This window comes from Bubalus kerabau, chromosome 1 (genome assembly GCF_029407905.1).
Source record: "Bubalus kerabau isolate K-KA32 ecotype Philippines breed swamp buffalo chromosome 1, PCC_UOA_SB_1v2, whole genome shotgun sequence".
Taxonomy (NCBI): domain Eukaryota; kingdom Metazoa; phylum Chordata; class Mammalia; order Artiodactyla; family Bovidae; genus Bubalus; species Bubalus kerabau.
In genome coordinates, this window is record NC_073624.1 from 10,897,918 (window position 1) to 10,925,606 (window position 27,689).

General features: G+C 41.7%; 1 protein-coding gene across 9 annotated transcripts in view; it reads right to left on the reverse strand.

Annotated features, from left to right (window-relative positions):
• Nucleotides 1-27,689, reverse strand: part of BCL2L13 (BCL2 like 13) — a 51,167-nt gene that overhangs the window by 14,417 nt on the left and 9,061 nt on the right. For 3 of the 9 annotated variants that reach the window (XR_008710190.1, XM_055567515.1, XM_055567521.1), the window contains exons 3-5: nucleotides 10,697-10,804; nucleotides 7,702-7,858; nucleotides 4,081-4,150 (exon numbers count right to left, since the gene is read on the reverse strand). Coding sequence is in view for 5 of the 9 variants with exons in the window: in XM_055567515.1 (XP_055423490.1) it covers nucleotides 4,081-4,150; nucleotides 7,702-7,858; nucleotides 10,697-10,804 (335 nt within the window). In the remaining 4 variants the exon portion in view is untranslated. The other 6 variants (XR_008710197.1, XM_055567545.1, XM_055567559.1 and 3 more) reach the window with 5 other exon arrangements.

A 27,689-nucleotide genomic window follows, 5' to 3' on the forward strand; every position in this document is an offset into this window, starting at 1 on the left:
TAACCTTATGGCTCAATATTAAAAAGTCATTAAAATTTATGACAGAGACTAACTAGAGTCCTTTTCCTTCCCCAAAACGCCCTGCATACTGAGGAGAACTAAGTACTTTCAGTTAACCATCTGCCTGAAATCCTTCTGACTACAACATCAAAAAGGACCGCCAAAGGAAATGAAACCAGTTTCCTGTCACTGACCTGCCAAGGTCATAGCTGAGGGATTACAATATATTTCTGCAGAAGAGGACAAACAGAAAAGACAATGAGTTTATATCCTTACTAATATTCTTTGCTTTTTATGGTTGTTTTTTTTTTTTTTTAAGTAAAAGCGGCTCCGAGGGAATCTCTCTTAAATCTGAAAGAAAAATGTGGCAAACACACATCTTTCCTTTTTGGTATTCTAAAAGAACTCGAGCCCCAAGCGCAGTCAAAATCGCTTCTCAGCACCAGCAGAGGGGCACAGGGGTGCAGACAGGACTCTACATGGCTCTCTGCACGAGCAGACACCTGCAGCACTGCTGAAAAGAGGAGCACAGCTGCTCACCCAGCTCCATACTCAGTCTCAGTGGGGCAGGGAGGGGAGCTGTGAACCAGCCCAGCAGACACATCACACCAACCCCTAGGACCTGGGGCCCTGCATGCCGCACAACACTCTCATTTCCCACAGTAATGTACTACATGCAATGTCTTAAAGTTATTCACATTTAAGCTCTACTGCCTCTCAGAAATGAGCCGCAAATGTTTCAGACTTGCCATATAGAGTAATACTCTTATTAATTGTTCAAAATTCACCTCTTTCACGTATCAAGTGTAGCTGCCCTAGTTTTATGATACAATAATCTAGAAATAAGCCTGTAATCCTCTCACTGTCTTAACGTTAGTCCTTAACCGTATTCCCTCTGATTCACTATTACTTTTTACGCTGAAATTTAACCTTCTAGTCCGTTCTTCATATAGCAACTGCTCCACCGCTTTCATCATTTAAGTTCCTCTTTCCTGAATCTTCTTCATTGCAATTACATACTCCTTGAAATGCAGTGAGTGCAGAGGCTTCCTTTTGTAAGACTAGCATCTTCTACTTGGTTGATGACACTCTCACAGTTTGTAACTTAGATCGTCTTTGTACAGTCATACCCACTGCCCTCTAACTGCTGTGGTCACAAAGCTTCATGGGTATTTCTACAATTGTTTCCATCAATTTCACATTTCACTATTCACAAGAGTTCTATATCATCTGTACGCCTAATGGACAGCAAGGACATCAAACCAGTCAATTCTAAGGGAAATCAACCCTAAAAACTCATTGGAAGGACTGACGCTGAAGCTGAAGCTCCAATACTTTGGCCACATGATGGGAAGAGCTGACTCACTGGAAAAGACCCTGATGCTGGCAAAGATTGAGGGCAAGAGGACAAAAGGGCAGAGAGGATGAGATGGTTGGATGGCATCACTGACTCAATGGACATGAACTTGGGCGAACTCCGGGAGATGGTTAGGGACAGGGAGGCCTGGCAAATACTATTCGTGAGCTTTATTTGGATCTCAATTCTCAAACGAGCTTAGGAAAATATCTTCATGAAACTGGGAAGATGTGAATACTAAACAGGCTGTCTGATGATATTAAAATTACTGCTAATAATTGAGGTGTTGGAAATACACACTAATGTATCTACAGGGTGTGCGTCAAAGTAATCCAGGGGAGAGTGGGGAACAGACGAACAAGACCAGACACAGGCTGACAACTGCTGAGGCTGAGGGACGGGTGCAAGTCCGTCACACCGCGTGCTCCACTCTGTACACCTGACGTTTTACAAGATGAGTGATGTAATTTTAAAAGATTTTAAAAGATGAGTGATGTAATTTGCACTAAAAATCAACCAAAGCAAACGAACTCTTCCTTGCTATTGCACTTCCATGGTCTACTTGTTACCATGTGAGCACCAGGCACTAAACACTCTAGCTTTCCTCTCTCATGGTCATTTTCTTCTTTTCCTATAAGCAGATAAGTTCAGAGAAAAAAACCAATTGCCATGAGGGATAATAAAAAAGAATTAAAGAATAACCCATAATTCTGAGATAACTACTATGGATTATTTAATATTCTGGCATACATTCCAATTATTTTCCTCAGTATATACATTCTGTACAGCCTACATTTACACATATACTTTTGAAAAAATCATTTTGTTAATATGGGTTTGTGACCAGCTTTTTTTCCTCCAGTTACTTTGATTTAAAGAGCATTTTACCGAGATGCTTTTACGATCTTTACTCAGATGAACTGACATTCAGCTTGGAAACTGGGCATGCTTTGTGGATACTTTTTCATTTGCGCCTCATTTACCTACCAGACAGCCACTTCATATAGTGATGTTATATCAAAATTTTGCAAATACTTGTGCAAAATATAAAATACAAGATATGGGCTAAATGCTTAAATTAGCCAATCTGATTTTGACTGGGGTGGAAGGAGGCATTTCAGCTGCTTATCATGACAAGCTGGGTTCTTTTCTGCCCTAAGGGACTCAGAGAGCAGTGCTGGACTCTGCAGAGCAGGTCCTATTCCAGTGGGCTTCACTTCCATGAAGGCTCAAGCCTCGTGGAGTCTGGCCTGTGGTTCAGGTAAGGGACTGAAATGAACTAGGGAATGGGGTGGTGGGAAAAAAGGATGGGTGAAGAGGAAACATGAAGACTGGGGTTACTTTCATTTTTTTGGATAACCATAGGATGGGGAAAGGGAGACAAACAAGAGTTGACTGTAACAATCTTAAGGGCAATAGGATAAAAACGTAAGGCTACTGATATTAGGGATCTCAATTATTTGCTGTTGGATATACAAAGAAATAAATCATAACCAAGCTCACTTTTATTTATAAAATCTATTTCAAGTGTTCATAAGAGAGGTTTGCTTTATTCCATAAAGTAAGTGAAACAGATATTCTAACAACTCTTTGACAGTAACATAATATAACTCTAAGAGCGACTGTTTGGGAACAAGGCTCCATGTGTCAAAGCTAACACAACAGCCACTGTTTGCGGAGTGCTCCCTGTGGTGCCAGACGATGCCCTAAAACAAGCACTCAACACACATGATGTCATTCAGTTCTAGTAACACTTCTGAGGTTAGTGGTATGGTCTCCATGTCACAAATGTGAACATCAAGACCTCGCCTGCTTAACTAACCTGCCCTAAGATATGCACCTAGTCAGTGGCAAAGCTGATACAGAAACAAGTCCGATTACAGGTCCATGATGCTAATGATTATGCTTTAATGCCTTCAAAGCCTGTATTAAGGTGAGTAAAAATAATATACATCAATTAGATATATGAAGTCACACAGTCTGGCTTATAGCAGTATAATTCTCAGTAGAGGGGCTACTTATAAAAATAACTGCATTGCACTTTCTCATCCCAAGCACCACATCACTAAGGGCCAGACCTCCTCCTGGTGAACTGGATGAGCCTAGACCACCTCTCCCGAGACTCTGCCTCAGCAAGGTGACAAGTGGACCACATGGCCTGAAACAGTGGGTGAGCAGCAAGGGACAGCAGAAAGACACCAAACACTGAAGTGGGAATCAGATCTCAGCTCCAGTGCTGGTTCTAACATGTACTGGTCAAGGGGTCTTAAGCAAGAACTTTTTTTTTAAAACTGATTCTTCACCTGACCTAACAAGACAAAAGCTAATGAAGTCCCTTCTGCCCCCTCTGAGGGAATAGCTGCAACACTCAGATGAGACATGGCACAAGACATCTTGTCAACATCAGCACAACCAGGGCTCCTCCTGTAAGAACCCCAGAAGCCGTCCCAAACGGAGCCTGTGCTTTTCCCCAAAAACATACTCACCTGTGCAGAAACAACCGTCTGGAGAGAAATGAAGAGATAATGGGGATTCAGGACAGATGGAAGGAAGATAGCGCACGACAGCACCCTTGGTTCTGGGCCAGCCTTCATCAGACACACCCAAGTAACACAGCTGGGTTCATGGAACAACGAGCTCTCACACGATGCTAACAATCCCCTCCTGGACTTTATCATTAACACACTACAATCTTGTAACAGAAAAGATAACTTGGTTGATACCTTATTCCAGCCGCTGGCATGAACTGTGGTCTCCAGTGTACATTCCCGATATGCCTGATATGTCACTGGCCTGTAGAGATTTTTTTTAAAAATCTGTGTCACAAAGAAGGAAAATTCTAAATTTCCAGATGAATAAATATACAGTCACTACTCTGCTGTAGAACTTGCACTCAAGTAACACAGATGATTCAAGAGATAATTTTCTATGAGACTAGCTTTTACCATTTGCTATGCATTTTTCTTTAAGCATTCTCTACAGGTAAGATTTATGCTACCAGCTTGGGAAAGCAGTTCACAACGTAAGAAAAATAACAATTTTTTTGTAATTGAATTTTATCCAACAAGATTTCTATGTTGCAGATAAATATATACAGTTGAGTTATTAATAGAATCAAGTAAGAGCAAACAATAAAAATGATTTCGTTAATATAAAAGAACAATATAAACTCCTAAAGGCAAAAAACGTAAAGTATTTAAAACTTACAGAGATATTGTCACTGGAAGACTGTTCAAATTGGAGGCATAAGAAGGCAAATAAACACGCTACTTTAAATCTGGAGTCACTGACACCAGCTCCAGGCCAAGGCTCTCCTGCCCATTCCAGTCACACAGACACTCATCTACTGAGGGGATGTGAGTGCTGTGTTCTAAGCCTGGGTTTCTGTGCAAATTAACAACCACAACAGATACTTGGCAGCAAGGTGAAGGCACCAAGTGCTTGCATAACAGATTTAATAAAAATTTACCTCCACCCACCTTTTGTGGGCAAAGAATTAACACACATGTTAAAAAAAGGAGAGGATTCTTGCTTTTAAAGGATTGTAAAATTCACTCCAAAGGCATTTTCTGCTTTGAACAACCTGATCACTTCAGTCTTTTGAACAGTTAAGACTTATAACAGGTACACTTCCTGGTAGCTTACTGTGATGTTTTACATTTTAATACATTTGTGCTTTATATATCCTAGTACACAGTAGGAAACTGAAGCTCAGAAAAGCTAAGAGACTATCCCAAATCCACAGAGATGGCAAAGAGCAACACAGAACAGGAATTCACACCCAATGAGCTCTGGCTCCAAAGGCCACAAGGTCCCTGTTTTGAATCAGGGTTTTGACATGGTCACGATGGCAGTGATGCCCCTGGTAGCTGGCCAGCATCTGGACTGCGACGGGAGAGGAACCACCGGACGGCAGAGACTCGCTAAGAAAAAAGACCCTATGACAGTTCACCAATGATTGTAATGGATACATGTTAAAACTAGAATATTTTTAACACACTGAGTTAAATACAATGTATTTTAAAATCTACATTTAATTTTTTTACACGGCTGCTAGAAAATGTCAAGTTACATACGTGTGACCTTCATTTCCCGTTGGACAGCGCACAGGTCTGGACATTACAGAGAACAGCTCTGACACACGTGTGGCCCTCTTCTGTAAGTCTGTGTGACAGTGTACCACCGGGACACTGAAGTACCAAGACCATGGGTGGCCCTTCTAGTAAGATGTTATGTACGACCTTCCTGCTGTCACATTTCCACTGAAGTACCCGGAGAACAGCTGGAAGACTTGCGCCGACACTGGACTCCAGCAAACAGGCGACCATCTGCTGCCCACGTGCTCCCTGCAGCTCTACTTGGGCATTCAGTCCCTTCACGTCCTTTCCTGAACTGAACTGTCTGCTACTGCTGGGCGGCACAGGGGTCCTGACCGGGAGTTTATCAGGCTAAATGACGTTAGCATCCGCCCGAATGAAACATGATTTGAAACGTTGTATATACACACATATATGCGCATTAAAGATTCAGCAGATTAAAATGTTCCAAGGGAAATTTAAACACAGAAAAACAAGCAGCCTGAAAAACCAGCCCGATCTAATGAGTGACCTGACTCTGCAAAGAAGACTGAGGGGAGGAACTTTTTAAATTTAAAGATCTTTCTTTTTTGCCATGCTGTGAGGCTTGCAGGATCTTAGGGATTGAAGCTGTACCCTTGGTAGTGAAACTTCAAAGTCTAACCACTGGACAGCCAGGAAAATTTGGGGGAAAAAAACCTTCAAATTGCTGGTGCTTGGCTATGTGAAGAGTTCACAATTAATTTTCTACTTCAACAAAACTGGAGGAATAAGTGGTATTTTCTACCTTAAAAGATACTGCCACCAACCTGTATAATACTTGTAGTTCATCATCAGTTATTCTCAAGGTATTAGTAACTTTTTAGAGTTGTTAAGCTACTGGGGAAAACAAAACAAATATTCACCCAAGACTATATTTTTTAAAAATATAATTTACTTTGCAGTGAAAAGGTACCATCTTTTCCTGTAGATCATGAAAAGGACTCCAAAAACATATAATCCTGTCCTTCACGTAATTGTACATATATAAAACTATACTGTTTCTCAGAGAACTAATAATATCCCAGTAAGGTTAAAATTAACACAGAAACTGAGATAGAGGGAAATGATTGATACAAATAATCTGCATCACGGTTGGGAACAGGTTTTGTCTCATGCTTCTCAGTTTCTTTACTCCCAGTCCTAACAGCTTTTATAAGTTTTCTATGTTTATTTTGGCCAAAAAGCAGGTTTCTTCAAATCTAAGAATGAAATCTCCACACATAAACTAAATGAAAGTATGGCTCCTCTCGCGTCAGAAGCTTGGAAACTGCCCCCGCCCCCCACAAACACTCCATAAGCCACTGCTGGGCTGCACCTCCCAATTTTCTGTGGAAGTTGTAATTCCCACACCCACATTTATTTTTAAAATTTAAAATTTTTAAAACTTTCTATGTATAAAGTTAAGAAAATCTAGATATGATTTTCATTTCACTGTTTCCTGTGTATAGTTTGGATTTTTACATTTACTCATGTCACCAGAATATGAACAAACTGAATTCTCCTTAAACCCAAAGTGCTTCCTTCTAACAAATGGCAACATACACACTTTGCTTTGTCAAGGTAAGGGATCACCTACTACAACAGGGACTTGGCACCTGAATATTGGCCCTTTTAGTAAAAGGAACCGTCTTCACCTTGTGTTAGCTGCAGTCAATCTTTATTAAAACAGACATTTTTTTTCTAATTCATACCAATTTCTTAACGACTCTAAGCAAAGAATTAAGGGAAAGGAATTTTTAAGATTTTCAATAAATGACTTGGCTTTCTGCTAACAGACTTTCACGATGAGCTTCTTGCTTCTGGCTGACAGCTGGAAGAGAAGTCCCCACAGCAGGAGTGTGGCAGAAGCACCACGGGCAGTGTGCAACCCAAAGCTGAGCCACATCCGGGCGCCCCAAGCTGACACAACGCCAACCCCACCGTACAGTGCGTGAGACCCAGCCATTCCAGGCATGCTGGGCAGGAGAGTGGTGGTAAAAAGTGGTTAGGACCAGTGAAACAGCCTGCGGTTACAACCAGGGAAAGCATCTGTTGAAACCAGACAGTCCAACAAATAAATACAGTCAAATTCATGCTGGAACAATTACATCACTGCTCAAAATGAAAAAGGAGAGGATTAGGGAAAGCAAAAAAGGAAAAAATGAAGGCAAGTGAGAAAAGCGACACTGTTCACCTAAATAAGGCCTTCAGAGCGTGGAGCGGTGGGGACTTGCCCGAGGCACTCACCGGCTGAGCAGCGTCTGCAAGGCCCCGAGCAGAGGCGCCCGCAGCTCCTGCGCCGCCTTCTCCCCGAGGTGGGCCAGGCAGTCCTCCACGGAGCTGTCCGGGTTCGCGGGGCTGAACACGGGCGAGGTGTGGCGGTCGAAGCCTGTGCTGGCGAAGGCTGAAGAAGCAAAAGGGGCACCCTCGTGAATGAGCAGGTGAGAAGTTGTGCTGTAAGCCCAGGGGGTTAGGATGCGGACTACTGGGAACCATAGCATAGTGTAAGCCACTGAAAACGTCAGACGATCGTTACTGGGCATTAATCTTTCTTTCAAGAGGCCCTAGATTTAAAGATTTTCTTAAAGAAAGATTTTTATGGAAAATCTCAGTTTCAAGAGAAGAAAAGGGCTAACATGACATGTCAAAATGCGCAGACCAGCTTTGTGAATGACTGCAGACCCTTCCAACCAAGATGGTGAAGGAGAGCCTCTCCCAGCCCATCACCCAGGGGGGTCTGACGATTTGTTTTCACCTCTAGAAATGTGGCTCTTCTTAAACCAGATTCTCATCAGTTTTTCCACCTCAGAGGACCTCGTGACCTTCATTCTCTTTCAGAGCAAACTTTTAAACTCACAGTCATGCACTCTGCCCACCCACAGAGCCAGCCCCTCCTCCATTCCTCACTCCCTGTTACACAGACGCAGCAATGCTCTGACTGCAGTAATAATCCATGCTGGTCCAGGGAGCAGACAGGACATATAACCCCTGGTTGTGGGGACAAGCGGCGTGCTGTCCTGGGAATCTGCCCTGCATCCTGTTTGTAGCATCAATCAGTTAAATGTAAGGAAAGGAAAATAAAAGAAGATTAACGTTAAGTTTCTAATTTTCTATAAATTTATATTTATATTCTTTCCTTACTAACAGGGAGCTGATTTATAGACACGATTTCTATTTTTTCTTTTTAAAAATTACTGGGCAGGGAATTCCTTGGTCCACTGCTGCTGCTGCTAAGTTGCTTCAGTCGTGTACGACTCTGTGCAACCCCACAGACGGCAGCCCACCAGGCTCCTCTCTCCCTGTGATTCTCCAGGCAAGAATACTGGAGTGGGTTACCAATTCCTACTCCAATGCATGCATGCATGCTAAGTCGCTTCAGCTGTATCCAACTCTGTGCGACCGCACGGACAGCAGCTCACCAAGCTCCTCTGTCCACAGGATTCTCCAGCAGGAATACTGGAGTGGGTTGCCAGTTCCTTCTCCTCCTTGGTCCACTAGTTCCAACCAATACTTTCACTGCCAGCGGCCTAGATTTAGATTTGATCCCTAGTTGGAGAACTATGATCCTACAAGCAGTGAGGGGAAGCAAATCAATCAAATCCCATCAATACGATCCATTCATAATCCAATCTAATCAATCTGAATTAATCCCATCAATAAATCAAGTAAATCCAGGCAATGCTACTGCACAATTGGTGTAACACAGTATGTTGCCAACGTAACTTTCATATGCACTGAGAAGCCAAAAAATGCAGGTGATTTTTTATTAAAACATCTGCTCTACTGCGGTGGCCTGAGAGCAGACGCACAGTGTCTCTGAGGTGCCTGTTTCCAGCTCCAACCTGCTCCAGCCACCCTATCTCACCTGAGGGGGAGGGGGAAAAAACCAGAAATCGGCGTGAAGTTCACAGTCCAGAGGCATAAGCTCACTGAAGACTGAGATCTACCACAGGGTCCCAGAGAGCTTCCCCCTCCCCACAGCCCACCACCACCTCATGAAACACTAATTTACAACAGTCCCTGTTATTCAGTCAAATCAAATCAATCCGATCCCATTCCATCAAATCAATCAAAATCAAATCACTCAAATCAAATAAGTAAATAAAATCTTATCAAATCAAATAAAACACGTGTGTATGTGTGGATGACCCTTGAAAACACTGTGCTAAGTGACAGAAGCCAGTCACAAGCCGCTGCTCAGTGCGTGACTCCACATACATGCAGACCCTCGCAGGAAAATGTATGGAGACAGGAAGCAGATTAGTTGGGGATGATATGGCTGGGGGAGTGGGGGCAGATGGGAAGTCACTGTTACCTTCTACAGGGTTTCTTTTGGGGATGTGAACAATGTTCCAATTTTAGGCTGTGGTGATGGCTGTACAATCCTGTGATTATACTAACCACTGAACTGTGCAGCTTTAAATGGATACATTTTTGGTACATATCTCAATAAAGCTGCAAAAATTATTTATGGAAAGTAAAGCAAGATATAACCCAGGGCTGCTCTGGTGGTACAGTGGTTAAGAATCCACCTGCCACGCAGGGGACATGGGTTCAATCCCTGGTCTGGGAAAATTCTACATGCCACAGAGCAACTGGGCCCCTGCGCCGCAACTGTGAGCCTGCACGCCCTGGAGCCTGTGCTCTGTAGTAAGAGAAGGCACCACAGTGAAGAGCACGCCTTCTCACCATAACTAGAGACAGCCTGTGTGCAGCCACGAAGACCCAGCAGAGCCAAGAGTAAAATACAAATAATTAAAAAAAAAAATCCAAATGCTTTCCTCCACAAATAAGGGAAAGACTGAGTAAATCTTCGTTTGATATATGGATTTTTAAAGTTTACGATTTAATGTTAAGCACAAAGTCTGTGGCCATAAAATCACAGGCACGAGGCTGCGACCGCCATCTACAATGTACCATGAGAAGGAAGGCGGCGCACCGACAGCGCTCTTTAATGCTGTTAATATAAGATAACAAATCACACTGGACGCGAAGCACCTTAACATGACTGTTTAGGCCAATTCTTAACACCAGAAAAGGGTCCATCTCATCTGCTGGGTATATTTTAGAAACTTATCAATATAAACAGATCCCCCAGGAAAGGAAAAGGTACCTTCTAGTTTCACCACTATAATCCTAGACCCAAGAAGTTATGTAATGCTGTGAACACTTGACTGTAAAAAAACGAATGAAACCACACCAACAGAGCCACTAATTAACCAGGAAATAAGAATAAAGAGACCTTCAGAAATTTCTTTGTCCAGGGATTTGAGCTCTTCCTCAATTTCAGTTTTAACTTTTAATAAAACTTCTTGATCCAGAGATTGTGAAACTGCATCTTGCTGAACCCCTGAAAGCAACAAGAAAGGTTACTATTGAAAGACAGAAAACATTAGAACACGGATAGGATGTTTAAGCATTAAGTCAGAAAGTACAAAATCAAAACTCATTATCATGCCCAACGGCTAGGAGAACTGTAAAAATGAGGAGGCTGAGGCCAGGCAGGTTGCACCACTAGCCCACCCCTGGAGGAGCCGTGACTGGAGCTCAGGCCTCAGGCCAGTGTGAGGACAGAACCACCAATTCAGCCTGCGTCCTGTCTTCCGGTTGGGCTGCTAGGAAGAAGACAGCTCAGAAACATTTCTGACACAATAGAGAAGAAAACCTGAAAGGTTATCATGTTTCCTTACCTTCGTATCTTCATGCAAACTGCGTTCCAAGAGAAGGCCCATGATCAACAAAGCATTTGTATCTTCCAACTTAGGAAAACCACGAACACAACCAAGTGTGAGGCAAAAGCTACTCTCATGCAGTAAAAGGAAAGGAAGGGCTTGGTCTGTAGCACACAAAGAACAGAGGAAGCTAACCAAAATAAAACTCAGATCCTCAAAAGGGTTTCTGTTGTGGGAAATATACAATTCCTTAGGTATTTGTACCAGAAATGCAACAGAAAAGATCCCCTCATGGTCACAGTTAATATATATCTGGTTAAATGACATTTGATTGAACATTTCTGCCTATGTAAATATCTTAGTTGAAACTACATAAATAAAAATTTTAAAGCATTACCTACAACAATATGCTACTAAGCAACCAATGGATCACTGAAAAAATCAAAATGGAAATAAAAATTACCTGGAGACAAATGAAAATGAAAACACAACAACCCCAAATCCATGGATTAAAGATTTATAAGACCTGAAACCATAAAATTCTAGAAGAAAACAGGCAGTATGCACTTTGACATGGATCTCAGCATTTTTTTGGCTATGTCTCCTCAGGCAAGGGAACAAAAGCAAAAATGAACAAATGGGACTTCATCAAACTAAAAAGCCTTCGCATAGTGAAAAAAACCATGTGCAAAGTATAAAGGCAGCCTAATGAATAGAAGATATTTGCAAACAATAACATCTGGCATATATAAAGAACACATACAGCTGGACATTAAAAAAAAAAACCAAACAGAAAAGCCTCAATTTAAATTGGGCAGAGGACCTCAATAGGTATTTCCAAAGAAGACACAAAGATGCCACCAGGCACAGGAAAAGATGTTCAACATCACTAATTACCCGGAAAATGCAAGTCAAAGCCACATTGAGATTATCGCCTCACACCTGTCGAAGCGTCTATTACCAAAGAGGCAGGAAATAACAAACACTGGCAAGGTGGTACACTGCCGTGAAAATGGAGATGACACATGTGGCTGTTTAACTGATACAGTCAACACGGAAGCCAATACAGAGGCTCCTCAAAAAGTTAGAAACAGACCTCCACAGTATCCAACAATTCTACTTCCAGATATCATGCCGAAGGAAATAATTCAAAAAGATGTAAGTGTGTGTGTATATATATATATGGCTTCCCTTGTGGCTCAGCTGGTAAAGAATAGGCCTGCAATGTGGGAGACCCCGGTTCGATCCCTGGGTTGGGAAGATCCCCTGGAGAAAGGCTACCCACTCCAGTATTCTGGCCTGGAGAATTTACAGGCACACGCGCGCACACACACACACACACACACACACACACACACACACCTCCCCCAAAGAAAAAGAAATGCAAAAAGGCAAAATGATTGCCTGAGGAGATACAAATAGCTGAGAAAAGAAGAGAAGCAAAATGGAAAGGAGAAAAGGAAAGCTATACCCATTTGAATGCAGAGTTCCAAAGAACAGCAAGGAGAGATAAGAAAGCCTTCCTCAGTGATCAATATGAAGAAATAGATGAAAATAATAGAATGGGAAAGACTAGAGATCTCTTCAAGAAAATTAGAGATATCAAGAGAACATTTCATGCAAAGAGGGCCACAATAAAGGACAGAAATGGTATGGACCTGAGAGAAGCAAAAGATATTAAGAAGAGGTGGCAAGAATACACAGAAGAACTATACAAAAAAGATCTTCATGACCCAGATAACCACGATAGTGAGATCACTCAGCTAGAGCCTGACACCCTGGAATGTGAAGTCAAGTGGTCCTTAGCAAGCATCACTATGAACAAAGCTAGTGGAGGGAATGGAATTCCAGCTGAGCTATTTCAAATCCTGAAAGATATTGTGAAAGTGCTGCACTCAATATACCAGCAAATTTGGAAAACTCAGCAGTGGCCACAGGACTGGAAAAGGTCAGTTTTCATTCCAATCCCAAAGAAAGGCAATGCCAAAGAATGCTCAAACTACCACACAATTGCACTCATCTCACACGCTAGTAAAGTAATGCTCAAAATTCTCCAAGCCAGGCTTCAACAGTACGTGAACTGTGAACTTCCAGATGTTCAAGCTGGATTTAGAAAAGGCAGAGGAACCAGAGATCAAATTGTCAACATCCGTTGGATCATCAGAAAAGCAAGAGAGTTCCAGAAAAACATCCAGTTCTGCTTTATTGACTACACCAAAGCCTTTGACTGTGTGGATCACAACAAACTGTGGAAAATTCTTAAAGAGATGGGAATACCAGACCACCTGACCTGCCTCCTGAGAAATCTGTATGCAGGTCAAGAAGCAACAGTTAGAACTGGACAAGGAACAACAGACTGGTTCCAAACAGGAAAAGGAATACGTCAAGGCTGTATATTGTCACCCTGCTTATGAGTACATCATGAGCAATGCTGGGCTGGATGAAGCACAAGCTGGAATCAAGATTGCTAGGAGAAATATCAATAACCTCAGATATAGAGATGACACCACCTTTATGGCAAAAAGCAAAGAAGAACTAAAGAGCCTCTTGATGAAAGTGAAAGAGGAGAGTGGAAAAAGTTGGCTTAAAACAGAACATTCAGAAAACTAAGATCATGGCATCCGGTCCCATCACTTCATGGCAAATAGAGAAACAATGGAAACAGTGACAGACTTTATTTTCTTGGGCTCCAAAATCACTGCAGATGGTGACTGCACCCATGAAATTAAAAGACACTTGCTCCTTGGAAGAAAAGCTATGACCAACCTAGACAGCATTTAATTAAAAAGCAGACATTACTTTGCCAACAAAGGTCTGTCTGGTCAAAGCTATGGTTTTTCCAGTGGTCACGTATGGATGTGAGAGTCAGACTATAAATACTGAAACGGATGAGATGGTTGGATGAGTCTGTTTCTGTTTTGTTACATTTGTTCATTTGTTTTGTTTTTTAGATTCCATATATAAGTGAAATCATACGGTATTTGTCTTTGTCTGACTTCCTTCACTTAGCATAATACCCTCTAGGCCCATCCATGTTGTCACAGATGGCAGGATTTCATTCTTTTTTAGTGGCTGAACAGTTCAGTTCAGTCGCTCAGTCGTGTCCGACTCTTTGCGACCCCATGGGTCCCAAGGCCTCCCTGTCTATCACCAACTCCCTGAGTTTACTCAAACTCATGTCTATTGAGTCGGTGATGCCATCCAACCATCTCATCCACTTTAGTGTTCTTGCCTTGAGAAGCCCATGAACTGTATGAAAGGCTGAACAGTATTCCGTCATGCGTGTGCGCCACACCTTCTTTATCCATTGCTTCGTCTGCTGATGGACACTTAGGGTGTTCCCATGCTTAATTACTGTCAATAGTGCTGCAGTGAGCATGGGTGTGTGTGTATCAGTTCAGCTCAGTCGCTCAGTCGTGTCCACCTCTTTGCGACTCTTTCAGACTCTTTGAACTGAACCTAACTGAACTGTTTAGCCACTAAAAAGAATGAAATCCTGCCGTCTGTGACAACATGGATGGGCCTAGAGGATATCATGCTAAGTGCAATAAGTCAGACAAAGACAAATACCATATGATTTCACTTATATATGGAATCTAAAAAACAAAACAAGTGAACAAATATAACAAAACAGAAACAGACTCATAGAGAACAAACAGGTAGCTACCAGAAGGGAGAGGGGTGGGGATGATAAAAAAAAAAGAATGCCGATTAGCCTGCTTGTGGCGATCACTTCACAATCAATGTTTGTATGAAACCATCACACTGTACACCTTAAATACATGCAATTTTTGTTAATGATTCTTAATAAAGCTGGTTAAGTTTTTAAATTACATAAAACAAAAACAATCTTATGCAAAATTTCAAGACAATGTATCCTATGAGGAGGGTAATCTTTATAAATTCTCGTCAAGCATAAAAATCCATCTCGGCGTATGGGCTTTTTGTTTTCTCCTGGTAAAATACACCTAACAAATTTCCCCGTCTCTACCATTTTTAAGTGTGCAGTTCAGTGGTATTAAATACATCCATAACGCTGCGCAGCCATCAGTGCCATACACTCCAGAACTCATTTTGTAAAACGGAAACTTCAGACCCATTCCACAGTAACTCTCCATGACCTCCTCTCTTCAGCCCTTGACAACCATCACTGTGCTTTCACTATAGAATTCTGACTACTCGAAGTACTTTACCTAAGTGCCATCAGACAGCGTTTGTATGTCAGAGACTAGCTTAGTTCATTTACAGACAGACTTATAATAAATTAAAGTTGCTTATAATTAAAACAGGCTTTCCTTTTTAAAGTAATTTGTAGTTCAGATGGCTCTACAATGGCACTAATATAATTACACTAGTCAGTAAAGTGACTTCCAGAATATATGCAACATTATTAAAATAAGGCAAACAAATCAGAAAATTATTGTGGGTCAATCATTTCTTTCGAAGAAATTCTCTCTTCCTTCTGGCTTTCTGGAAGGCATCTCAATAGAAGGGAAGGAAAGCTTTCCTGCCAAGCACTCCAGTTCATTACCCAGGACCTCAGGCAAGGAAAACAGCCTTCCTGAACCTGTCTGTTACTGAAACAGGGAAACAATACCTGCCACAAAGGGAAGCTGTCAAGGGCAAAGAGATAAGCAAGTTAAGTTTCACCACATCAAAAATGCTCAATAGAGGGCTTCTCTTGTGGTCCAGGGGTTAAGAGTCCGCCTGCCAATGCAGGGGACGTGAGTTAAATCCTTGGTCCAGGAGGATGCCACGTGCTGCAGAGCAGCTGAGTCCGCGCGCCGCAAGTGCTGAGCCTGCACCTAGAGCCGGTGCTCTGCGGCGAGGAGCCTGAGCACCGCGACTGGAGAGCAGCTCACCGCAGCTAGAGAAAAGCCCACTCAAGGCACCAAAGACCCAGCACAGCCAACAAATCAACATCACTTAAAAAACACATGTATACCTGTGGCGGATTCATTTTGATATTTGGCAAAACTAATACAATTATGTAAAGTTTAAAAATAAAATAAAATTTATAAAGACTGAAAAAAAAAGGAAAAAAAAGAAAAAGAAAAAAAAAAAAGCTCTATAGACAATGACCCCACTCACCACCCCTTCCGAATCTCTAAACGTTGTTAACATTGCACAGTGTGCACAGAATCAGCTCACCATGGATTCCTAATTAACGATGTTCATACAGAACCTGCTTTCAGTACACTCAAAGTCTGGACCAGCAGGAATAACCTTCAGTTTACATAAAGCCAAAGCATCTGTTTTAACACCAGCAGTTACCCTTGTTCTCCAACTGCTGCAACAGAGAACAGCCTAGGGCTTAATATCAATTGATCTAAAACTAAAATGTATCTTTTCCTGAACACAAGTCCAACAGAATTTAATTAATTTATATCAAAAAATGCAGAAGAGAAGTTAACTTTTTAACTCTAAGGGTACCTTTCACAATAAATTCGTCTGAGACATTTCACCAGGAAGCTACAGTCCTAAATATCAGAAGGTCCCTGGTGTTCTGCCTTTCCCAACGTGACCTATCTCTAAGGGACTTGACTTCAAACTTTCTCCAGGCTCAAATAATCTCTGCCATGCTCAACAATGTAAGAATTTTGGTCAGTCACTGCCACAGCGAACACAGTGCTTTTAAGAAAAATTCTTCAAACATAATTCCACAACAGAAGCAGGGTAAACACCAGGCTGAAAAGCTTGAGTCAGCCCTTTAAGTTATGCAAAATCATCTCAAACTCAACATCTGCTAGCTTGCTCCTGACCTGTCCTTACGCAGAAACAGACTCTTGCCAGTCAATACAGCCTGCCAGGTAAACTTTTTATAAGGTTTCCTCACATAAGAGGCAGTCCCTCCATTCCACACATTCTAGAATTTATCCTTAAATTAAGCTGGATCATCAGAAAAATCCCCAGACAGTATCAACTATCTGTTTCAACTGAGTGCACTTTAGTGTCATTTCCTTAGCTTTTATCCAGAATTCCACAAAAAGACAAGAGTTTTGAAATGTAACACTGTATTTGATATTGACAGTTTCTACTGCATTTCTTTGTGTCCTATGTAATAAAGCTCTACGTGAAAAACAATTCTCTTAAAGAATAACATTCCCCTTAAAATAGCATAGCTTCTTCTGGGAACTAAATATAGTAGTTCCCTTTGTGGTTTCAGCTAACCGCATCAGCCACGGTCCCAAATACTGCACAGAAAATTTTAGAAACAAAATTCATTAATTTTACACTGCACACCATTCTGTCTAGTGTGATGAAATCTGGTGGGGTCCTGAGACCTGAGTCATAGCCAGCATGTCCAGACCATGTAAGCCACCCTTACCCATTAGTACAGAACACGCAGAGTCTGGTGGTGGGCGGCACCACCCGAGAATCCTGGAGCACACTCCCATGGACAGGGGGAGCTACTGCCCACCTCCACTTTGCTTTGGCTTTGCCTCAGAATCAAGTTCACTGCTCAACGCTGAGATGACTGCACAGGACCCTACAGACAACGTACCTGTGATCCACTGCTCCCACTATGGAAACGTACAGTCTTCCTATTCTGATTTCATTACAACTTATTTACTTCCATTATGTTCTAATTATAAGCCACATTAAATGATACATGGTGCAAAATTAAAAAAAATTAATTCCTCTTCCCACCCAGTAGGAACTCACTGCCAATTTATTCACTAACAAAAAAAGACATTTTTACCTAACCTGGACTCTTCCTTTTCCTAGTTATTTAATTCTGTCCACCCTGCAAGAACCAATTTCTCTTTTTTTGGCGATGCCAAATGGCTTGCAGGATCTCAGTTCCCTGACCAGGGATTGAACCAGGCCCTCAGGAGTGAAAGCGCCAAGTCCTCACCACTGGACCACAAGGAACTCCCTGCAAGGACCAATTTAAGTCTACTTCACCGACTACTTACGTATCATTGACACTGAACATGTGTATCATTTAATCTGTGCCTCACAGTTTAATACTTAAATATATACTGTCCTGTACCTATGATTTTGTAGTTTATCATCATTAGTCTGACCTGATTACAAACTATTTGAGCCAGTCCCTTGGTCCTAGACTTATGTCAAGTAAAGACTAAAAAAACACACAAATACTTGACATCAACAGCTGTCACTGTCTCTGTGATGAAGACTCAAAGGATTACAACGTATAACCCGACAACCTTGCTGGGAAGAAGGGACACAAGAAAGAAGGCAACAGAATGAAACTTATTAACAGATTCAGAGGGATTTGTAAAAGTTATCAGCATATTTTGAGGCTACCTCAAATATTTTAAAAAGTTAAATAAATAAAATGAGTAGTCCTTTACTGGAAGAGAGTAGAACACAGGCCAATCACATACACAGGCCAGTAACGAGAACATTTACGGTGCCAGCCTGTGACGGAGGAGACCGCGGAGGAGGGACGGCAAGAGTAAGACCTCAATCACCAGCTCATGCTCATGAGGGGCTTCACCAACGTCTGGATCACAGAACTTTAGATCCGAAAAGGTCAAGGTTAGTCCACCCATCTCATACGAAGAATATGGGACTTAGTAAATTTAGATGACTTGCCCAGGCACAAATACATTATACAGAAATCAGATTAGAAAGTAGATATTCTGATAAGAAACATTATTACTAAATTCAAAAACTTATGATTACAATTTCTGAAGTATAATGAATTAAAAATAAGGAATATATGAATGCTTTATTTGCCATCTGCCTCTTAGGAAAATCTGCATGCCTAAAACATATACACATCCCCACACCCATCACACCACTCCCAATACCACCACCATGTCACAAAGAAAATGACAATAATGTCTTGGTTACCATACGCCTCATCCTGTCAGATTAAAGAAAAGCAGCTGATTAAAGGCGTACCTATTCTCATGAGACTAATGTGATGCTAATTACACACGACAAGTTGTCATACTTGATAATAAGCCACGTGGAAAACCTAAACCAGTAAAAAGTCTACTGCTGTCAGGATACAAAAGGCTATTTCTTCAGCTAACCCATGACATAGACAGATTCACTGATTTTCTTTTAATCAACCCGCACTCCACCCTGACTTTCAAAAAAAAAGAGCTATACACAGGACCAATGCAGCATAAATCCTGCACTATAAACCCAGAAAAATATTTCAAAGATAAACAAACTTTATCACACTTAAATCCCACCCACCTCAATGTCAAAGAAAGGGTGAGGTGACTCAGCAACCATCATATTCCAGCCCCGGAATGCACTCAAAATGAGTATCAGATCAACAAGCTTAGAAGAGTTTTATGTATGGCCTAGACCTCTGAGAGCAAGAATGTTTTCTAAATCTATGGTTCCCCAAACTGGGGCACATTAGAAGTACCAAGAGAATATTAAACAATAATGAAGCAATAATTAAAGATACAGATTCCCAGGCCCCATGGAGCACCTGGTTCGGCAGGTGTGGGGCAGTGCTCCATAATCTTTGTTTTGACAGGAATGAGGATGTTCAGACTAGACAAGAAAGTCAAGTGAGCACCCACTCAAAGTCCGGGTTCATAGTACTCAGGATCAAACATCTCCTGTTCCTCATAGAAAGACTCGAGAAGAAACTTAAAAAGCGCACATCCCCAGAAATAGGGAACTGAACCAGAACCTGGGATCACACAAGATTGGCCTGAAAGCTGAGCTGAGATGGTGCTACTCCCCAAACTGACCTATGGAGTCAGTGCAATCCCATCAGAATTCCAACTGCCTCTGGGAATGGACAAGACAGTCCTGAAATTCAAACAGAACTGCAAAAGACAGAACATGGTCAAAGCAATTTTGCAAAAGAACAAGGTTGAAGGATTACTCATACTTCACAATTTCAAAACTTCCTACAAAGCTGTAAGCAGTCAACATAATGTGGTAAAGGTGTAAGAACTGACATATAAACAAGTGGAATCTGAGAGCCAGAAATAAACCCATATATTTAAGGTCAACTGATTTTTGATAAGGGTAAAAAGATATTCAATGAAGAAAACTATAGCTTTTACAACAAATGGCACTGGAACAACTTGATATTCCCACATAAAAGGATGAATCTGGACCCCACACTTCACATAAGAAAATGAATTCAACAGACAATAAGGTGCTACTGTACAGCACAGGGAACTACACCCAATCTCCTGGGAGAAATCATAATGGAAAAGAACATAAAAAAATAATGTATATATGTGTAACTAACTCACTTTGTTGTACAGCAGAAATTAGCACAACATTGTCAATCAACTAACTTCAATTTTTTAAATTGTTAAAAATTCCTAAATGGTAAGAAAAAAATTAATTCAAAATGGATCAAAGATCTAAATTTAAGAGCTAAAAAGTGTAAAGCTCTTAGAAGTAAACCAGTGAAAATGTGTGTGACCCTGGATTAGGCAACTGTTTCTTACATATAACACCAAAAAACTAGAAATCAAAGAAAAGATAAACAAGATCCTATAAAAATTTAAAACTTCTACATGTGCAAGAAAAGACAAAGCACAAAATGGAAGACACTATCCGGAACTATATATATCTATATCTCTCTTTCTTATAAGGGTCTGCTATAAAGAATTCTTACAATTTAACAACAGAAAGACAAATAACCCAATTTTAAAATGGACAAAGTATATGAATATTTCTCCAATTATACAAATGGCCAGTAAGCACATGAAAAGACGTTCAGCATCTTTAGACATTAAGTGAAAGAAAGTGAAGTCGCTCAGTCGTGTCCGACTCTTTGCGACCGGGTGGACTGTCGCCCACCAGTCTCCTCCATCCATGGGATTCTCCAGGCAATAATATTGCAAATTAAAAGCACAGAGAGCTACCACTGCACACCACCAGGATAGCTATAAGCAAAAAAATATGGACAACAGGGACTGCTCTGGCAGTCCGGTGGCTAGGGGTCTGTGCCCCCAATGAAGGGGGCGTGGGTTCAATCCTGGGTCAGGGAACTAGATGCCACACGCCTCAACTCCTGCACGCAGCCAACTAGGGCCCTGTGCTGCCAGATCAGTAAAGAATATTTTAAAACAAGAACAGCAGATTTGGTAAAGAAGCAGAGAAACAGGAACCCTCATGTACGGCTGGCGGGAATAGTACAGCCACTTTAGAACACAGCTTAGTAGTTTCTAACAAAGCTAAACATACTCTTACCATAAGACCTAGCAATCATGCTCCTTTGTATTTTCCAAATGAGTTAAAAACTTACATATATACAAAAGCTGCACAGAATGTTTATCAGTTTTATATGTAACTGCCAAAACTTGGAAGTAACCAAGATGTTCTTCAATAGGTGAATGGATAAACTGTGGTACATCCACACAATGAAATATTACTCAGCAATAAAAAGAAATGAGCTATCACAAGGAGATACCACTTCTTACTCATTAGGAGAACTGCGACAAAAGGGCAGAAAACAGCAATGTTGGTGAGGGTGTGGTGAAATCAGAACCCCTGTGCACTGCTGACGGGACCGTAAAATAACGCAGCAACTGGGGGGGAAAGGCTGGCATGTCCTCAGAACGCTTAAACGTAGGATGGCCCAGCCATTTCACAGCTGGCTATCTGCCCAAGAGAATGGCAAGCTGACACTCAGACCATTCATGCACCGATTCCTATCACTGCGTTACTCACCACCGTCAAAAGTAGAGACAACCCAATGTCTACCAGCCAGATGAATGGGTAAACAAAACAAGCTTTCTACATACAAGGCAACATGAGTCAGCCTTAAAAAGGAGTAATAGTCTGAAAAACGCTGCAACACAGGTGACCCTTACAGACACGACGCTAAGCAAAACAAGCTGGACACGATAGGACAGACACTGCGATTTCACTCCAATGAGACTCACAGAGACCGGAGGAGAACAGTGTGTGCTGAGAGGGGGACGGGTGAGTAGAATGGGGGATTAGTGTTTTAACAGCTGAATGAATATCCAGCCAGCACCACGACAACATGCATTCGACAGTCACATTACTAATTAGCAGACACGAACCTACTCTCCTTCCTAACCTAAGACATGTCTTATTGAATCCCTATTAATGACTACAACATCAAGGTGCTCTGTATTAACACAAGCAAAGTTGAACGTAACAAGTTGTTATTTGGGATCACATACACAAATCAGCGGGACTTCTGCTAGTCAGAATATATATAACGTTGAACTTATTCAACACGAACTAATGGAGTCCAGTCGAGCTGACAACTTCTGGAAAAGCAGAGTTAACTATTTAAGGAGAAGTTATGTACCCAGCACATGACTCACTGAGGAAAAAATGAAAGACATTTCATGTGACAGAAATCTTGAGTAATGATAGGGCCACCTTCTTTAGCCTCCTCTTCTAACACCTATTGCTTCATGAACTTGGAACCAAACCCTAACCACACTGCACCACTGCACGCGGCAGAGGCTCTATTTATAAGAGCATGCGCAGAAGGGAGCTCTACTCAGGCTTTAGATAACAAACTGGAGAGCAAGGCAGCAGAGAGAGCGATTAGAGCCCACGTTTTCCCCCCGAAAGGTTAGCACACACATTTGCATACGATACTGTGTTCTTGGGCTTAAGGAAACAATACAAGGGTAACAACCAAATTTCATAACCAAAACAGAAACATCAAAGCAGGTAAACCTCTCAGATCCTACAAGATTTGGGTAGGAAAAAAGTTCTATGCTCAAGCAGAAGGAAAAAAAAAGATTAACACATGCTTATATAGATGCGTAGGTCTTTACAAACTTAATAAATCACAGGGCTTGAAAAAGCCTGGTTTTTGTGGACCATGAAGTTTGTTACAGTTAAAAAATATTGTGAATAAGTGGAATCTGGGTAGATGGGAACATATGTATGTATTTGAGTAACCAACTCATCTAGTTTGCCCGGGACTTTCCCAGTTTTACTCAAGCCTGGGCAAACTGGACAGCTGGTCACCCTAATGTGCACACAGGGCAGATACACTAATGAGGACAGGAGTCTAGGCTGCAATAACAAATAAAGCGGTGGCTTCAGCAACTTAACCCAAAGGTGCCCCCCTCCTGTGTGCACCGTATCTAATCTGGGGACTGGAGGCAAGAAGACTGTGCCCTACCGTGACTCAGCAGCCCCGCCTGAGGGTGGCGGTGCTCTCCCAAGACTGCATCCTCAGGAACACCTCTCCCCCTTGAATCAGCCTACACACACCACAGGCAAGGGAAGCACGGGGAGAAGGCACACTGGCCCTTAAATGCCACAGCCTGGCAGTGACACAGGCCCCGGCACCCGAGTTTCACCGGCTGGGACCAGTCTCATGGCCCTGCTTAGATGCAATTTCTTCATGCCTCAGACAGAAAGGGAAGCAGGTCTGGGGAATCATCAGGAACCACTATCACAGGAAATCCAGAAAAACATCCACTTCTGCTTCACTGACTATAAGAGATGGGAATACCAGACCACCTTACCTGCCTCCTGAGAAATCTGTATGTAGGTCAAGAAGCAACAGTTAGAACTGGACATGAAACAACAGATGGGTTCAAAATTGGGAAAGGAGTACAACAAGGCTGAATATTGTCACCTGCTTATTTAATATATGCAGAGTAATTCAAGCGAAATCCTGGGCTGGATAAATCACAGGCTGGAATCAAGATTGCTGCGAGAAACATCAACAACCTCAGATATGCAGATAACACCACCTTAAAGGCAAAAAGTATACGAACTAAAGTCTCTTGATGAGGATGAAAGAGGAGAGTGAAAAAGCTGGCTTAAAACTCAACATTCAAAAAACCAAGATCATGGCATCTGGTCCCACCACTTCATGGCAAACAGATAGGGAAAAGTGGAAACACTGACAGATTTTATTTTCTTGGGCTCCAAAATCACTTCGGACAGTGCTGCAGCCGTGAAATTAAAGATGCTTGCTCCTTGGAAGGAAAGCTATGACAAACCTAGACAGCGTATTAAAAACCAGAGACATCACTTTACCAACGAAGTTTTGTTGAGTCAAGGCTATTGTTTTTCCAGTAGTCATGTACGGATGTGAAAGATGGACCATAAAGAAAGCTGAGTGCTTAAGAATGGATGCTTTTGAACTGTGGTGCTGGAGAAGACTCTTCAGAGTCCCTTGGATCAAACCAGTCAATCCTAAAGGAAATCAACCCTGAATATTCACTGCAAGGACTGATGCTGAAGCTCCAATACTTTGGCTACCTGATACAAAGAGCCAACTCACTGGAAAAGACTGTGATGCTGGGAAAGACTGAGGGAATGAGGAGAAGATGGGTTAACAGATGATGAGATGGTTAGATGGCATCACTGACTCAACAGACATGAGTTTGAGCAACTCCGGGAGGTAGTGAAGGACAGGAAAGCCTAGTGTGCTGAGGTCCATGGGCTTGAAGAGAGTCAGACACGACTCAGCACCTGAACAACTGTCACAGGGGCAACTCAGCTCAAGTGAAAAACTAACAGGAATACGAATGGCTCACTGACAGTCTACAGCAACAGCAGCAGGAGACACAACAGGTAACGGGGTCTTCTGTGGGGTAGACTGAGGGAAAAAGAGCACCTGTGGGTTCCTGATGTGAGAGGTAATGTGAGGAAGGGCAGCGTGCCTGTGGCCTTCAAATTACATGATGGAAAACACAGGAAAAGAAGGAGAAAAGTCAGGAGACATTTCTTTCAAATCCTGAGGCAGGATTTAAAGGAAAATGGGAGAACTGTCACAAAACTGTAACAGTTAATAATAGTAGACAAAGAAAGAGGGAAAGAAAGAGGAAGGAAGCAGAGATGAGAGTTAAAGGATGACTCTAATGTTTCAAGCCTGGAGAGCAGGTGGTTAAGACTCTGCATTTCCAATGCAGGGGGTGTGGGTTCAATTCCTGATCTGGGAACTGAGATCCCACCTGCCGCACAGCATGGCCAAAAGAAAGGAAGTGATTATATGAAAAAAGACCAATTAGTCTGTCTGGGACTTACTCACTTGGCCGAATCTGGGGTGCTGAGGTCAACACTGAAAAATTACTATCCCTGTTACGCTAATTGAGATTCTATTGACAATAACCTTAATCAGGTGTTACATGAAATAATGGATGGCTTTCACTGCATGTAAACTGGAAGGGTGGGTGGCTGGGAGGGGTGGGCTGCAGGAGCCCCAGCGTCCCTGTGTGTGCCCAGCATGACAAACTGAAGGCTAACTTCCTCTGATCGAGCCCTCTCCACGGCTGGCGATGAAATAACTAGGCAGGTGCAGCGGCCACATGACTGCTCGCTCCTTTTTGGTTCTGCAGTTTGACTCTGGACAATTTACAAAGGTAAATAACCGTTAGAGGAGGGGGGAAGCAACATGCAGAACGGCTCTTCACTACCCTCTCTACAAATGTGCTGAGTTACCAGACCCACTGCAGGTTGAGCACATGCAGACAGATGGCAGACGCCACCCAGCACCCGTGTACAGGGCGTGTGCCTGCCAAGAGTCAGGTATCGTTCTCCCAGCGTATTTATTATATTGGGAATACTGGGACTTCCTGGCAGTCCAGTGCTTAGGACTCTGCACTTTCAATTTGAGGTCGGCGGGGTGGGGGCAGGTAGGTCCAATATAACCAGTAAACCAGTATACAGTATAACCGTAAAGTTATACTGGTCACTGAAATGGTGCAATTGACTTAAAGTTACAGATATCACTGAAGTATGATATGTAGTGAGGCTTGCTGAAAGCGAAATTATGTTTTGTGAAGCTGCTTTTAAAAATACAACCTCAAGTTAGGTGTGAGAGAAACAACTGTAAAAGATCAGAGGGGAAAAAATCATGAAAATCTAGAACGTCTCTTCACTGGAACTACAAGTGCTTCCATGTGCTTACTCCACTTTAAGCATAAATTTTAAAGTGCACGTAATAGGTATGGAAGTATAGCCTATGGTAGAAAGAGGACCTGGAATTCCAATCAGCAGATTCATATTCAGAAAGAAAAATGCCTTACCATACAGCAAAATTACCAAGTGAATGTACATTTATTAACATTTTAATTGAAATTTCTTATAACAACCACTTTGTTTAGAATTCCTTCTTGCCTTGACTTCTTCAGTAAAAGCCCTACTACCAGTGTGAGGGACCTGGATGAAAGGGGTCCTATGGTAAACCAAAAACTGTGTCGCAGTCTATCAATGTTTGAAAAGATGGAAACATTCAGACATGCAATAATGGAGATACGATAGAGAAGCATGTAAACATGACACAATGGGGGAAAAAGATCGCCATAGTCACTGTAGCCACTAGCACAACCATTTGAAAGCTCTGCAGGAGTGCTCAGTCGTGTCCACTTTTTGTGACCCCAGAGACGGCAGCCCGCCAGGCTCCTCTGTCCATGGGATTCTCCAGGCAAGAACACTGGAGTGGGTTGCCATTTCCTTCTCCAGGGGAATCTTCCTGACCCAGGGATCAAACCCATGTCTCTTGAATCTCCTGCACTGGCAGGCGGATTCCTCACTACTAGTGCCACCTGGGAAGCTCTTAAAAACTATGTGAATATTGAGTAATATCAGAAGACAACACAAAGTAAAATAGCTGCTGAGTTTGGTGAAATAATAAATTAAATATTTGAAATATTATTTAAATAATAAGTTAAATTTTAGTAGGAAAAAAATTTTTTTTATGGTGTCTTTGAAGCTATTTTGATATAATTTTGTGTAAACAGCTACTGAGCTCAGTGAATTCAAAATATGATTCAATGTTTAAAACACAACACACCCTCGAATTATATGTCAGCATATACAAGCTCTGTTAAGACATCTTTGGTCATCCCTATAGTTGGAATGGCTACGGGAGCCCATCTTTTCTGAATCACAAAAGGAAACTTTCTTGAGCTAAAATAGCAGCAGATAAGAACTACCTCCATAGCTACAGTAAAATCTGTGATGAGAATATTTAAGAAGATGATGTTATATGTTAATGAGGAAGACTAATTCAGACTCTAATAAGCTTCATCTGCCAAGTTAAAATATACACAACTCCACAATACAAAGAATTGTGCTAAAAACTCTAAGTCTGAGAGATTAATCCCCTGTTTAAATCTAACATCCTCACTACTATATAAAGAATAGATAAAGAAGGACCTGCTGTACAGCACAGAGAACTTTGCTCAGTATTTCGTAACAACCTAAAAGATGGAAGAGTCTGAAAAAGAACTGACGTGTCTATAACCGAATCACTGCTGCACACCTGAAGCTAACACAGCACTGTAAATAAACTACACTTCGATCAAAAAAACTTAATATCCTTGGAAAAAAACATAATTCTAAGAGCTTGTTATAAACTTCAAAAATAATTATTTAATTCTAATCTATATCCTGTTAAGTAGGAAATCTCTAAAGGCAGATGTAGTTCTATTTATTACATGTATTTAGTATGTTTTTTACCTCTACCAATGGCAATCATTCAAAATATTGAGCTTGTGGGCCTCCCGTGGTGGTCCAGGGGTTAAGAATCCATGCTTCCACTGCAAGGGGCACAGGTTTCCTGGTTAGGGAACTAAGATCTCTTAAACCAAGTGGTGCAACCAAAAGAAAAAAAATCAAGTTCTTAAAAAAAAATTAAAA